Source organism: Lolium perenne, chromosome 4 (genome assembly GCF_019359855.2).
Source record: "Lolium perenne isolate Kyuss_39 chromosome 4, Kyuss_2.0, whole genome shotgun sequence".
Classification (NCBI taxonomy): Eukaryota; Viridiplantae; Streptophyta; class Magnoliopsida; order Poales; family Poaceae; genus Lolium; species Lolium perenne.
This window is the reverse complement of record NC_067247.2, coordinates 25,056,148-25,071,993: the sequence shown is the minus strand read 5'-3', so window position 1 is coordinate 25,071,993 and position 15,846 is coordinate 25,056,148. Positions and strand designations below refer to the sequence as shown.

At 47.6% G+C, this 15,846-nt stretch overlaps 1 protein-coding gene across 1 annotated transcript; it reads left to right on the top strand.

The window, feature by feature from the left end:
• The first annotated feature begins 9,760 nt into the window (after positions 1–9,760).
• Positions 9,761–15,369, top strand: LOC127346628 (uncharacterized). The gene is made up of 6 exons (XM_071828890.1): positions 9,761–9,926; positions 10,041–10,180; positions 10,857–11,035; positions 11,114–13,646; positions 14,929–15,145; positions 15,260–15,369. Exons 1-6 carry the CDS (start codon positions 9,761–9,763, stop codon positions 15,367–15,369), a joined length of 3,345 nt encoding a protein of 1,114 aa, XP_071684991.1.
• The last annotated feature ends 477 nt before the right edge of the window (positions 15,370–15,846 follow it).

Below are 15,846 nucleotides of genomic sequence, written 5' to 3'. Positions count from 1 at the left end.
TGTTGTGGAGGTTGCCTGGACCAAAGGGACCAATCACAGTCAAAGGAAGCTTTGCCTTAGCCGATAAGTGTGATAAGGATTTTCATCGGCTATCAGAAACTTTCGGGATGCAAGCCGAGTATTTGGCGTCAAAAAGCATGACCGATTACGACGTACTGCCAGACGTTGGACGACCAAATAAAGAATCAACTTTCAATACCAGGAAAAATTCTAAGGAGGTGCAGATTCACCCGACAGACCCGAAAAAGACGACATCTATCGCAAACGACATGGATATCGCATAGGAAAGCGCGCTCGTCAAGTTCCTCCGTGAGCACTGGAAAATCTTCGCATGGTGTCCAGCTGACATGCCAGGAGTACCCAGGGAACTTGCCGAGCACCACCTAAACTTGGATCCATTAGCGAGACCAATAAAACAACCTTTGCGGTGTTTTTCGGAACCAAACCGCAAAGCTATGCTATCAGAAGTAAATCGACTGGAGGAAGCTGGTTTTATCAAAGAGATATCTACAGAAGCCACATGGGTAGCTAACCCAGTGATGGTGCCGAAGAAACACACGACAGTCCTTCGCATGTGCGTCGACTTTACGTGTCTCAATAAACATTGTCCAAAGGATCACTTCCCCCTCCCGAGGATCGATCAAATTATCGACTCTACGGCTGGATGTGAACGTCTTTCCTTCCTGGACGCATACTCTGGTTATAACCAGATCAGATTGAAAGAGGAAGACGAGGCCAAAACAGCGTTCATAACACCTTACGGCGTGTTCTGTTACAGAACAATGCCTTTCGATTTAAAAAACGCGGGAGCAACATATCAGAGGATGATGCAGAAGTGTTTGGCGACACAGATCGGGAAAAACGTGCAAGTGTACATCGATGATGTCGTCATAACGTCAAAAGAGGGGGCAACACTGATCGAGGATCTCAAGGAAACCTTCGACAACCTCAACAAATTCTGCCTCAAGCTGAACCCGACGAAGTGTTCCTTTGGCGTCCCAGCAGGAGAACTTCTAGGATTTCTAGTCTCAGCAAGAGGGATTGAAGCAAATCCCGACAAAATACAAGCTATCATAACAATGAGGAAGCCAACAAAGTTGAAAGAAATACAGCAGCTAACTGGGCGAGTCGCAGCTTTGAGCAGATTCGTCGCCAGGTTGGGAGAAAAAGCGTTACCATTTTACGCTCTAATAAAGCAAGGAGATAAATTCCAGTGGAACGAAGAGGCCGATAGAGCCTTCGAGGACTTGAAGCGCACAATCTCGACACCACCAATTCTGGTGGCGCCGAAGGAAAAGGAACCTCTCCTGTTGTATATTGCAGCCACGCCCCAAGTGGTGAGCACGGTGCTAGTTGTCGAAAGAGAAGAAGGAAAACTTCACGGCGTGCAGAGGCCAGTATACTTCGTCAGCGAAGTTTTATCGCCCTCAAAACAAAGGTACCCTCAGTACCAAAAGCTAGCATATGGAGTGTTCACAACAGCACGCAAATTGCGCCATTATTTTTCGGCACACCCGATCATAGTGGTCAATGAAGCTCCCTTGTCAAATATACTAAACAACCCGTGAAAGTTACATGGTCGTGTCTCCCTTTGGGGAATAGAACTTTCCCCTCGGGACATCACGTATGAAAAAAGAAAAGCAATCAAGTCGCAAGTTCTGCCGGACTTCATCGCAGAGTGGATGGAGTTGCAAAACACAGGACCTCCAGACTTGTCGAGAACCTGGACCATGAACTTTGATGGGTCCAAAAGACTAGAAGGGGCTGGCGCAGGAGTAGTACTTATATCACCTGAAGGCGACAAGTTGAAGTACATCCTTCGGATGACGTTCCCCAACGCATCTAACAACGAAGCAGAATATGAGGCTCTCATACACGGGATGAAGATGGCGAAAGCTTGCGGTGCAACTCGACTAAAAATCTTTGGCGACTCACAATTGGTGGCTCAGCAAGTTATGAACCAATGTGACGCAGTCAATGATAGCATGATGGCATACAAGGAAGTATACAACGAGCTCGAGAAGTTGTTCGATGGATGCGAAGTAAATCATATTAGTAGATTGAGCAACGATGAAGCCGACGTTCTTGCAAACATCGGGTCGCAATGCCTTGCAGTCCCGCCAGGTGTATTCTGGGAAGAGATAACAGAGAGATCCACCAAATCGACAAAATCAAAAAAGAAGGAGAAGAAACCCTCGGGGGCTACCAAGGAAAAGCAAGAGGAAGAAGAAGAAGAAGAAGATCAGGACCTGGTCATGGTGATACAGATACCATGGATGCAGACGTACATATCGTACATCCTCAGGAAAGAAATACCTGATGATCCAGTTGAGGCAAGGCGAGTAATTCGACGCTCCAAAGCTTTCACGGTGGTCAAAGGAGAATTGTATAAGCGAAGTATTTCAGGCGTCCTGCAAAGATGTGTCACACCCGAAGAAGGAAGAATAATTTTGAAGGATGTACACGAAGGAATATGTGGCCACCACGCAAGTAGTCGAGCTATTGCAGCCAAGGTCTTTCGGGCAGGATTCTACTGGTTGACAGCAATCGAGGACGCTAAGGAAATAGTAAGAACTTGCGACGCGTGTCAAAGGTTTGCCGCAAAACCCCACTCTCCAGCAGCAGAACTAACACCAATACCATTGTCATGGCCCTTTGCACAATGGGGACTTGATATGGTGGGTAAGTTACACAAATCCTGGCCAGGAGGAAAGGAGTACATGTTAGTAGCTGTCGACAAATTTACAAAGTGGATAGAAGCGAAGCCGATAAATTCACCAGATGGAGCATCCGCAGTAAAATTCATAAAAGGACTCGTCTTCAGATTTGGAGTGCCTCACAGCATCGTCACAGACAATGGCAGTAACTTCACATCCCACGAACTCAAAGATTATTGCGAAGAAGTGGGTATCAAGTTGCACTTCGCGTCAGTTGCACATCCTCAAACCAATGGGCAAGTCGAGAAAGCCAATGGCATCATCTGCAATGGCATCAAGAAACGACTGTTAGGACCACTGGAAAAATCTCGACATACCTGGCCAGAAGAACTACCAAGTGTGTTGTGGAGCATCCGAACAACACCAAATACAGCGACACAGGAGACACCGTTTTTCCTGGTCCATGGAGCAGAGGCAGTACTACCAATAGAAATAGAGCACGACTCCCCCAGAGTCACAGAGTATAATGAAGAAACTTCCAAGATAGCATTGGAAGACGACGTCGACGCACTCGACGAAGCTCGAGACGAGGTACTATCAAGGGTAACCAAATACCAACAGGACTTGAAGAATTACCACAGTCGACGCTTGCGGCCAAGATCTTTTCAGGTGGGAGACCTAGTTCTTCGGCTCACGCAAAAAAGTCATGAAAAACTCGAGTCACCATGGCTTGGCCCTTACATTGTCACGGAAGTAATCGGAGGAGGAGCATACAGGATAAAGGACAAGAAGACAGGAGTGGAGGAGCAAAACCCCTGGAACGTGGCGCAACTCCGGCGGTTCTACGCCTAGAGTCGAAATATAGTCCTTGTAAAACTTCAATGTACTGAAACGCCCGCGAGTTTTCAGACGCGCTCTTTTCCTTTTTCGGGGCACCGAGTGGGGCCGGGAAAGGTTTTTAATGAGGCGGGCTCGCGGTGCTGCAATATAATAAAGATAGTGTCAATATAACTTTTCTTTATCGACATGTTCAAAGTCTCTGACCCGACGAATTTCAATATAGTTCATCGAAAAAGAAAAGCCTTGCCTTGGTATTAAAATACCTCGTGAGTCAATCAAAATACAAAATAGTACTCAATAAAGAAGCTCGGGGGGCTGATATTCGCAATAGATACATATTACATAAATGCCTTGGTTCAAAACTTCGCAATATACAAATACAGTAAATAGCCACCGAAACACTCGGGGGCTAGATAAATATAGAAATATAATGATTGCTTCGCAATATAATCACAGTCATGGGTTACAAAGAAGAGTTATCTACAAAAAGAAAATAATTAGTCCTGATTCAGTATGTCGTCAAGGGTAATTCTGTTTTCTTCAGGAGCAGCGCCAAGAAAGTCAGCATAATGGCCATCGGCAAAAAAGTCGGCATCCATCCGAAGAAGGTCTTCAATCATTTCTTCGGCTACAGGCGAAACTTTCGTGTTAATTCGATCGACACCAACTCTTCGGCGCTTTACCTTCTGATGGACTTTCGCAACAACTTGGGTCAGGTCAAGATTTGAGTGGCAGATCTGAAGCATGATAAGAGCAAATCTGGCGCCAGCTACCAGTTGAGCTTTCACAAAATCATGGATCCTGTGGGCATCCTTGAATTTCTCCATTAACTCGGGAAGAACCTTTGGTTGAACGTTCCGAGGAAACATGGAATTATAAACCATGGACAGGGTCTTGGTACAGAAGTCAAGGAAGTCGCGAGTTTGAGAAGCGCGATCCTGAAATCTGACAATCTGGCGGGTCCTCTCTGGGGTAGCCCAAAACAAAGAACCATGATCAAGGGAAAGATTAACGAGGAGGTTCGTCCTAGTATTTACCCTCTCTTCTTCGGCAACAGCATCAGTAAAGGAACCTATCAAAACAACGGAGCAGAAAAATTTTAAGAGACATAGCAGGAAGACGGAAGATATTGAGGTTGAAACAAGCATACCCGACATATCCGCACTGGCTTCATTCATCAACTCGAGCATGAAATTTTCTCGAGTAGTCGCCTTTTCAGCCTCGGAAGCAGCGATTTCCTTGGCAGCCACGGCCTCACGAGCTTGCTGAAGTGCAACTTCTTCGGTTTCAGATGACTTGCGAGATTTTTCCATCATCACAAGTGTTTGCTTCTTCGCATACTAAAGTTGCTGCCGAAGTTCATCCAATTCTCGCGGCAAGGAATCTTCGACAGGTGCAGCATCAGCAAGAGGTCTCCTTGGGTGAGAAGAAGAAGGCGAAACATTGGAAGGAGCGGAAGATGGAGTATAGTTATCAAATACCAACTGAAATTTAACAAAGCAAGACAACATCAATCAACACGCAAAAGATAGAGTTTTCATTAATCTTTCGAAATAATTACAAAGGCCTTACAGTGGAGTTAATGAAGTACGTGTCGCCAAATAACTACTTTGGCGACAAGAGCAAAAGAGAAAGAAAGAAAAATAAAGAAGCATGCTACTAGACCTCCGTCCTTGATGAGCTAGGAGTCGAAGCTGGTTTGATCCCGAGATAAGCCAAGATTTTCTTCGTGTTGGGCTTGGCTGCCTTAATCGTGGACCTCCATCTTGATTGCTCTATCTCGCTCGATGTCGCCAACTTTCGTCCAATCAACGATCTGTTGGCTATCAAGAACTGTGAGCAACAAGATACTTTCGACAGCAATTTTCATATTCTCTTGGCGCATCTTCAGTCCAAGGTCTTCTGGTGAATTGAACATCTTGGCAAGGGCAAGGAAAGTCGGAGGCTCCTCTTTCTTCGGGAAGAAGTAGGGGAACAGCGCCAACAATCCTGCATTAGCATTGGCCACGCCTTCACGAATTTCGGACCCATGCAGCTCCAGATAGGAAAGTGCGTCAATGAGAGGGTCATCGACAGGATTCTCCAGATCAAAATCTTGGTTTGTTTGATCTGCCAAGGAAACAAAACGTTGGTCAAACAACAAGAAACAGCGGCTCTCATAAAAATAGAAGGGATCAATAATATTACTGAAAGTGCGTCGACTTTGTGATTTCAGGCGCTTGAGGATCCCCTGTTCACGAGAAGCTTGTGCAGCTTTGTGCTCGTTTAAGGCAGATGCAGTATCCTCAAGTTTTTTCTGCAGTTCCTCAACACTAGCAGCTTTTGCTTTGGCTTCATCAGCCTCAGCTTTGGCTTCGTTAGCAACAAGTTCGGCTTTCTTGCGAGCCGCCTCACTTTGCTCAAGTTTTTGAGCAAGTGCGTCGGCACGTTTGTTGGCCTCTGCAAGTTTTTCTGTCGAGATATAAAAAAAAAGAGTAGAAAGATCAAAAACCGCGACAAGCAACAGGAGCAAAAAGTCAAGAAAAAATGGCAAGTATAAAAGTTGTTACCTTCGGCTCTGCTAGCATATTCACGGTACCCAATAAATTGGGATCCGATGCGGAGAAGCTCTTTGATCATGGGCTGTTAAAGAAGAATACAGCAAAAGAAACATCGGCATGAAAAAGAGGTTGAAGGCGTGAAAAAACAAAATAGAAGAAATATAGATATCGACAAACTTACATCATCTAAGAGCAGAGTCGACGAGCTGCCCAATTGAGGGGCAGGTTCAACAATCGTTTCAACCCTTGTCCTTTTTGGTGAAGGAGCAAGGGGGCTTGCTGGCGGAGTTGTGGTGACGACGTTTTGTTGAGGAGGCGAGGATTCTTCTCCTTCAACTAGCGTGTCCGAGGCAAGTACGATGTGACGTGCTTGTCCGAGGAGCCACGTCAACAGTTGGTACTTCTTCCTCGTCATCACTGTTGATCAAAAATCGGCAGCATAAAAAGCAAGACAAGATAAACATCTCGAGTACAGAAATAGGGAGAAATAAAGATGACTTACGAGCTGACGAGGGATTCAATATAAGGATCATAATTTGCCTTCGGATGAGAAGGAACAACTTTTTCAGCCTTAGAAGTGCCAGAATCCTCGGCATCATTCCTTTTCCTTTTGTTCCTTGGGGAAAGAGCAGGAGGAAGGGATTGCGTCGACTCGCTGGCTTCAGATTCAACTTCTTTTTCATGGGAAGCCGTAGATTTGTGAGAACCTGCGACTTCACTTTCAGGAATAGAAGAACCTTGGGTGTCTTCGGCAACGATAGCCTGTTCTTCGACTTCTCCATCCTCAGGAAGAGGAGGAAGGGAAGCCATAGTAGGATGGTTCTGCAAGAAAATAGCGACAAAAGAAAAATTAGAGAGATACCAATACAGTGAGATGCAGGGAAAGTTCGGAACAAGACAGAAACTCGAGAAGACAAAATACCTCGGGAAGAGGATTGGCGGCGCTGTATGGTTCCACTCGACAAGAGGAGGGAATAGGATCCTTCTTGTCTAGGCGAGAAACTCTTCGAATCAATTTCTCCAAGTCCTTTGCAGAAAGATCACTGGAGATTCTATTGGCGTCGTTTTCACCAGAATACGTCCAAAGGGGATTTTTGCGAGCCTGAAGAGGCTGCACTCTAATCCTAAGGAAGTAGGCAGTGATTTGAACACCAGATAGTTCTTTGCCTCGAGTATTTTGAAGTTGATGAATACGAGACATAAGTGCTTCTGTCGCCTTTTTCTCTTCTTCGGAAGCTTCAGCGTCCCAGGAACGGCGGCGCTGAATTTTGGCACTTCCGTCGAAAGGGATTATGTTGTGTTCCACAGAGTTGGCACTTTCTTCATGAATGTAGAGCCATTTTTTGCGCCATCCTTGGACAGAATCAGGAAACTTGACGTCGAAATGATCAACGTCAGTTCGGACACAGATAACAACGCCGCCTATGTTATAGGTGGCGTTGTGGGAGCCATTGCGGCGGAGGCAGAAAATGCGTTTCCACAGAGCCCAATTAGGAGGAATTCCAAGGAAGCATTCGCACAGTGTGATAAAAATGGAAATGTGAAGGATGGAATTGGGGGTCAACTGGTGCAGTTGAATCCCGTAAACAAAAAGAAGGCCGCGGAGGAAATCGTGAATTGGGGCCGAAAGGCCGCGGATGAGGTGATCAACGAAACTAACCCGGTACTCCATTGGAGGGTTGGGGTAGCTTTCTTCGCTGGGAAAGCGGATGGCGTCTTCTTTCTTCATCAGGCCAAGCCTCTTCAGCGTGTTGGCATCCTGGTTGGAGATTTTAGATCTCTCCCACTCAAGATCTTCGGCGGCCATCTTGGACTCTGGAGTGTTGTGGCGAGTGAGTCGCGTGCGCGGTGGCATCAACGGCAATGGAAAAAGCAATGTTCGTGGTTGCGGAAGATCAGAGAGTGTTGGGCGCAGGGGAAGTTTTTGCAAAGAGGAACAGATGGGCGGCGCAAGCGAAGGAGTGAACGGAGGTTGAAGAAAGGTTTATATAAGAATCGGGTGAAGCAATGCACCGTTGGATGAAGAAATCGTGTGGTGAAAAAAGATCTTCTAGATAAAAGGGTAAAAAGGTATTTTTACTGAGATAGGCGTTACTGTACGTACGCCAGAAAAAGCGGAGGACGTGTGTCCCCCACTTACACGACGTGTCAACGTGGTGGAAGCAATGGACCTACAAGGTAGAAAACCACGACTACTAACAGAGATGAAGTAAATTTGATTAAGGGAAGCATGCCGACAAGAAAAATAAAAGAAGATTGGCGACACGAGAAGTTATTAAATACTTCGGGAGCTTTTGATCAAATACAAGTTTTTGCCCAAATGCTCGGGGGCTACTTCGATAAAAATAAAAATTTCGAGTATGGCAATATAGAAATTGCGGGAGCCTACAACCAAGCACAAGTCCTTGGCTGTAGCCTCGGGGGCTACTCCCATCGGGAGCGCTGTTCGCGCACCCGAAAGATAAAAAAAAAAAGAAGAGACATCATATTGGGAAATAATGACAATATGGCGACAAGGTGGACTAACATGTTGAGCCTACAACCAAGCACAAGTCCTTGGCTGTAGCCTCGGGGGCTACTCCCATCGGGAACGCTGTTCGCGTACCCGATGAAATTAAAAAAAAAAAAAGATAGAAAAGCAAGAGAGTATATTTCGAGTTATAATTAACTCTACATATACTCCCATCGGGAGAGCAATATAAGTCATATTTGACTCGATGAAATGTGCCATTCCAACAGCCGGAAAAGCACTCGACAATATATTCTCAGAACGCCAAAGTTGCGATCAATTTCTGAATGCCGCAAATTTGCGAAGGTAAGACCCCAGATCCGTTCTGCTGGGCGTGGCATTGCCGAAGACTGCGCTCTACTACTTTTATCCGTATCAATAGATACGAAGAAAAATCCTAACGGACGCCTTAGGTACTCGATAAATTTGACTGGGACTCGACAGAATGGTAAGACCTTAAGCGGCACCTGTCGAAGTTTACACCAGTATCCCGAGATCATGTCCAGGGACGTGGTCTTGAAGTAGGTTTTTGCGGATTGCCACTAGAGCAGTTAACTAGTACCTGACCCGTCAGATGAACTAGCCCCAACTACCATTATCCCTGTACAATATAGAATTTCATGTGAAGAAATATAAAAAAGTTAAAGCTCTCGAATAAAAATAAACAGTGGAGATTTTCCTTGACTCTACGATTCAAGCAAAATCTCGGGGGCTACTGACATAGGCATTCCAAATGGGCCTGCCGAAATTAGTACCCGGGGTTTATTGAAGGCCCAATATCCGAAGAATAAGAAGATTCGGGAGCCCAAGATGTATTAAGGAAAGTTAGAATTGTAATAGGAAGTGTTATTTGTAAATCTGGCGGGATGAGTTAGAAACCGTCCCGGACTCTGTAGCTTGTACAAAACGAAGCCCTCGGCTCCGCCTCCTATATAAAGGGGGAGTCGAGGGACGAAGAGGCAATCGAATCATTGTTACAAACCCTAGTTTTCATAATCGTCGAGTACTTTTCGGCTGAAACCTTCGAGATCTACTTGCCCTCTACTTCTAACTAAACCCTAGCCTACAATCCATAGGCATTGACAAGTTGATACCCTGTCACCCCGCACCCCGACACCGCTCACCAGCTGCACCACTTGGAGTACCTGCTGCACCACACTCAGACTCAGCAGGACCGCGCCCGAGAGAGGTGCGATCTGCAGGAGGATGAGATCATGAAACTTCACGCCCAGCTTGCTGCTGCACAGGCCAACTTGGCCAGTGAGCGCAAGAAGAGACTTGCTGCACGCCAGAAGGCTTCACGCCTGAAGGCGAAGGTGGCTTCGCTGGAGGCTCTGACTGCTCAGATGGAGGCCACTATTGAGGAGCTTGAGGACGACGGTGAGGATCTCCGCAAGGAGAACGAGGCCCTTCTCAGCGACGACGACGACTACGAGGAGGAGGACTTCGATATGGAGCCTGATACTGAGGATGAGGCCTTCATCAACGATGAAGATGAGGAGCCTGAGCCACTGATGCCTGAGGAGGACCCCGAGGAGCCAGGCCTTCGACGTGGGCGCCCGCCTGCACACGAGGGTCTGTCGTGGACCTTGACGACTTCTAGAGTCCTACCCCTGCACTCGCACCACCTTATCGTAGGGCGATGAGATAGGCCCCCGTGCGATGCGAGTAGACTTATGATGATGGTTCTGTTAAACCATCCATTTTGGTTGTGATGTATGAGACTTATGTTGTGATGTTGTATGACTATGTTGTGCCTTCGGCACCCTACTATGTTATGCTATCGTTTGCCTACTTTGCATTTGCGAGTTTCCGTTTTCAAAGTTGCATTTTTAACAAGCCCTCCCCTTTTAAGTGGCTGCCCATCTCCTTGTTTTTCCATTAATATCTGATCCACATCTCTCCAGGATGGTTGAAACCCGTAGTGGAAACGCCAGCGGGTCCGACCAAAACCCCCCTCCACCTCCGGACCCAACCATGCCGCAACTTCTGCGCCTTATGATGGAAGACCGTGAGGCAGCCCGTGCAGAGCGCCAAGCTAACCTTGCTACCCTTCAGCACCTCGCTCAGCTTGCTACTGGAAACGCCAACAACAATAATGGCGGGAACGGGAATGGAGAACCCCGCTCTAAGCTGAAAGATTTCCAGAGCACCAACCCTCCTGTTTTCTCCAAGTGCACTGAACCCCTCGACGCCGATGATTGGCTTCGCACCATTGAGAACAACCTGGAGGTCGCCGGAGTTGGCGATGATGAGAAGGTGTTGTTCGCCACTCACTTTCTTTCTGGACCTGCACGCGCTTGGTGGGAGAATGTCAAGGCTATTCAAGCTGAAGGACACGTCATCAACTGGGAAGAATTCAAGGCCAAGTTCCGCAAGACCCACATTCCGTCTGGACTAATCAAGCTCATGAAGGACAAGTTCATGAATCTGAGGCAAGGAAGCATGTCTGTTGTGGAATACATGGACAAGTTCACCACACTGTCCAGGTATGCTCCAGAATTCACCGACACCGAAGAGAAGAAGAAGGACCGCTTTCTGAATGGTCTGCATGACGAGATGCAGAGTATCTTGGTGGTTGTTCCATACCCAGACCTTGAGTCGCTGGTAGATGCCTCTATCATGGTTGAGAGCAAGCGCAAGAATGCGTTTGAGAACCGCAAGCGCAAGGCGATGCTGCAGCAAGGCAGCTCCAGCACTCAGCGACCCCGCAGTTTCCCTCCGCCCATACCAGCGCCCCAGCCAGAGAGGACACCACCCCCTGCACCTCGCCCCAACAACCCCAACCGCAACTTCAACCCTCAGCGTTCTGGAGGAAGCAGCTACAATCCCAATTACAACCGCCAGAACAACACCGTCCGCCCCTCCACCAACGGATGCTACAGCTGCGGACAGCCGGGTCATTTCTCCAAGGAGTGTCCCAACAAGATGAACACTGCTCAGCGCCCCAATGCGCCCAAGCCAAATCAGGGTCAAGCCCGTACTGCCGCCGGAAGGAACCAGAACCAGAAGAGGCCAGTTGGACCAGCTAGGGGACACCTCAACCACGTCAATGCTGAAGAAGCTCAGGAAGCTCCGGATATCGTTCTGGGTATGTTTCCCGTCAACTCAGTACCCTCCATCGTCTTGTTTGATTCCGGAGCATCGCATTCGTTTGTTACTAAGCCGTTCGCTAGAAAGAGTGGCTTAAGGCCTACCATCATGAGACGGCCTATGCTAGTTCAAATTCCGGGAACCTCCACCAAAACGGATCTATCCTGCAAGGATGTTCCTATAGATATTCAGGGGAAGCGTTTTCACGCCAATCTGATAGTATTGGGTGAGCAAGGTCTGGAAGTTATTCTTGGCATGGATTGGATGGTCAAGTATAAGGGACATATCGACTGTGCTCGCCGAGCCATAACCATGACTGCTGAAGACGGCGAGATAATTGAACATATAGCCACCATGCCATCATCGAAAGCCTTATGCAAGAAGAGTGTCGCCAGTCCAGCCCTGCATGAAGTACCCATTGCTTGTGAGTATCCTGAAGTTTTCCCAGATGAATTACCCGGTATGCCCCCTGATCGGGATATCGAGTTTATCATTGAGTTAGTCCCCGGAACTGCCCCCATCGCTCAGCGACCCTACCGGATGAACCCTCAAGAATTAGTTGAGTTGAAGAAGCAGTTAGATGATATGTTGAGGAAAGGGTTGATTCGCCCGAGCGCATCACCCTGGGGATCTCCCGTTATCTTTGTGGATAAGCGGGACGGTACTATCCGCCTGTGCGTGGATTACCGGAAGCTGAATGACGTCACTATCAAGAATAAATACCCCCTCCCAAAGATTGAAGATTTGTTCAACCAGATGAATGGCGCCCGAGTTTTCTCCAAGATTGATCTCCGAACTGGTTATCATCAACTCAAGGTTCGAGAGTCAGACATTCCCAAGACTGCCTTCACCACACGGTATGGACTTTTTGAGTATACCGTGATGTCCTTCGGACTGACCAATGCCCCTGCCTATTTCATGAATCTCATGAACAAGGTGTTCATGAAGTACCTCGACAAGTTTGTCATGGTGTTCATCGCCGATATTCTGATCTACTCTAAGAATGAAGAAGAGCATGCTGAACATCTGCGGATTGTTTTGGGAACTCTCAGAGACCATCAGCTTTATGCCAAGTTTAGTAAATGTGAATTTTGGCTGAAAGAGGTAGGATTTCTTGGCCATGTCATATCTGCCGGAGGAGTATCCGTCGACCCATCCAAAATCCAGTCCATCATGGAGAAGAAAGCCCCTACCAACCAAACCGAAGTCCGCGCCTTTTTAGGATTGGCGGGTTATTACCGCAAGTTCGTTGAGGGATTCTCCAGCATTGCGAGACCCTTAAAGCAGCTGTTGAAGAAGGATAAGAAGTTTGAGTGGACCGATAAATGTGAGGCCAGTTTTCAGGAACTCAAAAAGAGATTAGTCACAGCCCCTGTCTTGACCATGCCCGATATCACCAAGGATTTTGATGTGTACTGTGATGCATCAAAACTTGGTTTGGGAAGTGTCCTGATGCAAGAAGGCAAGGTGATAGCCTATTTGTCAAGACAACTTCGACCGCACGAGATGAACTACCCCACACATGACTTAGAGCTTGCTGCTGTAGTTCACGCCCTGAAGACCTGGCGCCACTATCTAGTGGGAAATCGCTGTGAAATCTACACCGACCACAAGAGTCTGAAGTACATCTTCACTCAGCGTGAGCTGAATATGAGGCAGAGCAGATGGATGGAACTCATCAAGGACTACGATCTCGGTATTCATTATCATCCCGGTAAAGCCAATGTCGTAGCTGATGCCCTTAGCCGAGAGCCCTGTTCGTTGAACGCCCTCATCAAGGTTGCTCAACCCAAGCTGTATGAAGAACTTGAGGAGTTCGGCCTCGAGTTGGTTAGCCACGGTTTCCTGGCAAATCTTGAGCTGCAGCCTACTTTGTTTGATCAGATCAAAGAAGCTCAGGTGGGACATGAAAGTATTGAAGGAATCAAGTGTAGGATGGATAGGGAAGAAGTTCCTGGCTTCACCATTGATGCCAAAGGAGTTTTGTGGTACAAGGGACGCCTCTGTGTACCTAATATCGAAGACTTGAAGCAGCTCATCATGAAGGAAGCTCACGACACCCCCTACTCAATCCACCCCGGAGGAACCAAGATGTATCAAGACCTGAAGAAACAATTTTGGTGGCACGGTATGAAGCGCGAGATAACGTTTTTCATTGCTCGTTGCGACGTGTGCCAGAAAGTGAAGGCTGAGCATCAACGACCGGCGGGACTACTCCAACCCCTCAAGATCCCCGAATGGAAATGGGAAGAAAAGCAAGAGAGTATATTTCGAGTTATAATTAACTCTACATATACTCCCATCGGGAGAGCAATATAAGTCATATTTGACTCGATGAAATGTGCCATTCCAACAGCCGGAAAAGCACTCGACAATATATTCTCAGAACGCCAAAGTTGCGATCAATTTCTGAATGCCGCAAATTTGCGAAGGTAAGACCCCAGATCCGTTCTGCTGGGCGTGGCATTGCCGAAGACTGCGCTCTACTACTTTTATCCGTATCAACAGATACGAAGAAAAATCCTAACGGACGCGTTAGGTACTCGATAAATTTGACTGGGACTCGACAGAATGGTAAGACCTTAAGCGGCACCTGTCGAAGTTTACACCAGTATCCCAAGATCATGTCCAGGGACGTGGTCTTGAAGTAGGTTTTTGCGGATTGCCACTAGAGGAGTTAACTAGTACCTGACCCGTCAGATGAACTAGCCCCAACTACCATTATCCCTGTACAATATAGAATTTCATGTGATGAAATATAAAAAAGTTAAAGCTCTCGAATAAAAATAAACAGTGGAGATTTTCCTTGACTCTACGATTCAAGCAAAATCTCGGGGGCTACTGACATAGGCATCCCAAATGGGCCTGCCGAAATTAGTACCCGGGGTTTACTGAAGGCCCAATATCCGAAGAATAAGAAGATTCGGGAGCCCAAGATGTATTAAGGAAAGTTAGAATTGTAATAGGAAGTGTTATTTGTAAATCTGGCGGGATGAGTTAGAAACCGTCCCGGACTCTGTAGCTTGTACAAAACGAAGCCCTCGGCTCCGCCTCCTATATAAAGGGGGAGTCGAGGGACGAAGAGGCAATCGAATCATTGTTACAAACCCTAGTTTTCATAATCGTCGAGTACTTTTCGGCTGAAACCTTCGAGATCTACTTGCCCTCTACTTCTAACTAAACCCTAGCCTACAATCCATAGGCATTGACAAGTTGATACCCTGTCACCCCGCACCCCGACACCGCTCACCAGCTGCACCACTTGGAGTACCTGCTGCACCACACTCAGACTCAGCAGGACCGCGCCCGAGAGAGGTGCGATCTGCAGGAGGATGAGATCATGAAACTTCACGCCCAGCTTGCTGCTGCACAGGCCGACTTGGCCAGTGAGCGCAAGAAGAGACTTGCTGCACGCCAGAAGGCTTCACGCCTGAAGGCGAAGGTGGCTTCGCTGGAGGCTCTGACTGCTCAGATGGAGGCCACTATTGAGGAGCTTGAGGACGACGGTGAGGATCTCCGCAAGGAGAACGAGGCCCTTCTCAGCGACGACGACGACTACGAGGAGGAGGACTTCGATATGGAGCCTGATACTGAGGATGAGGCCTTCATCAACGATGAAGATGAGGAGCCTGAGCCACTGATGCCTGAGGAGGACCCCGAGGAGCCAGCCTTCGACGTGGGCGCCCCGCCTGCACCTGAGGGTCCTGTCGTGGACCTTGACGACTTCTAGAGTCCTACCCCCAGACTCGCACCACCTTATCGTAGGGCGATGAGATAGGCCCCCGTGCGATGCGAGTAGACTTATGATGATGGTTCTGTTAAACCATCCATTTTGGTTGTGATGTATGAGACTTATGTTGTGATGTTGTATGACTATGTTGTGCCTTCGGCACCCTACTATGTTATGCTATCGTTTGCCTACTTTGCATTTGCGAGTTTCCGTTTTCAAAGTTGCATTTTTAACAAGCCCTCCCCTTTTAAGTGGCTGCCCATCTCCTTGTTTTTCCATTAATATCTGATCCACATCTCTCCAGGATGGTTGAAACCCGTAGTGGAAACGCCAGCGGGTCCGACCAAAACCCCCCTCCACCTCCGGACCCAACCATGGCGCAACTTCTGCGCCTTATGATGGAAGACCGTGAGGCAGCCCGTGCAGAGCGCCAAGCTAACCTTGCTACCCTTCAGCACCTCGCTCAGCTTGCTACTG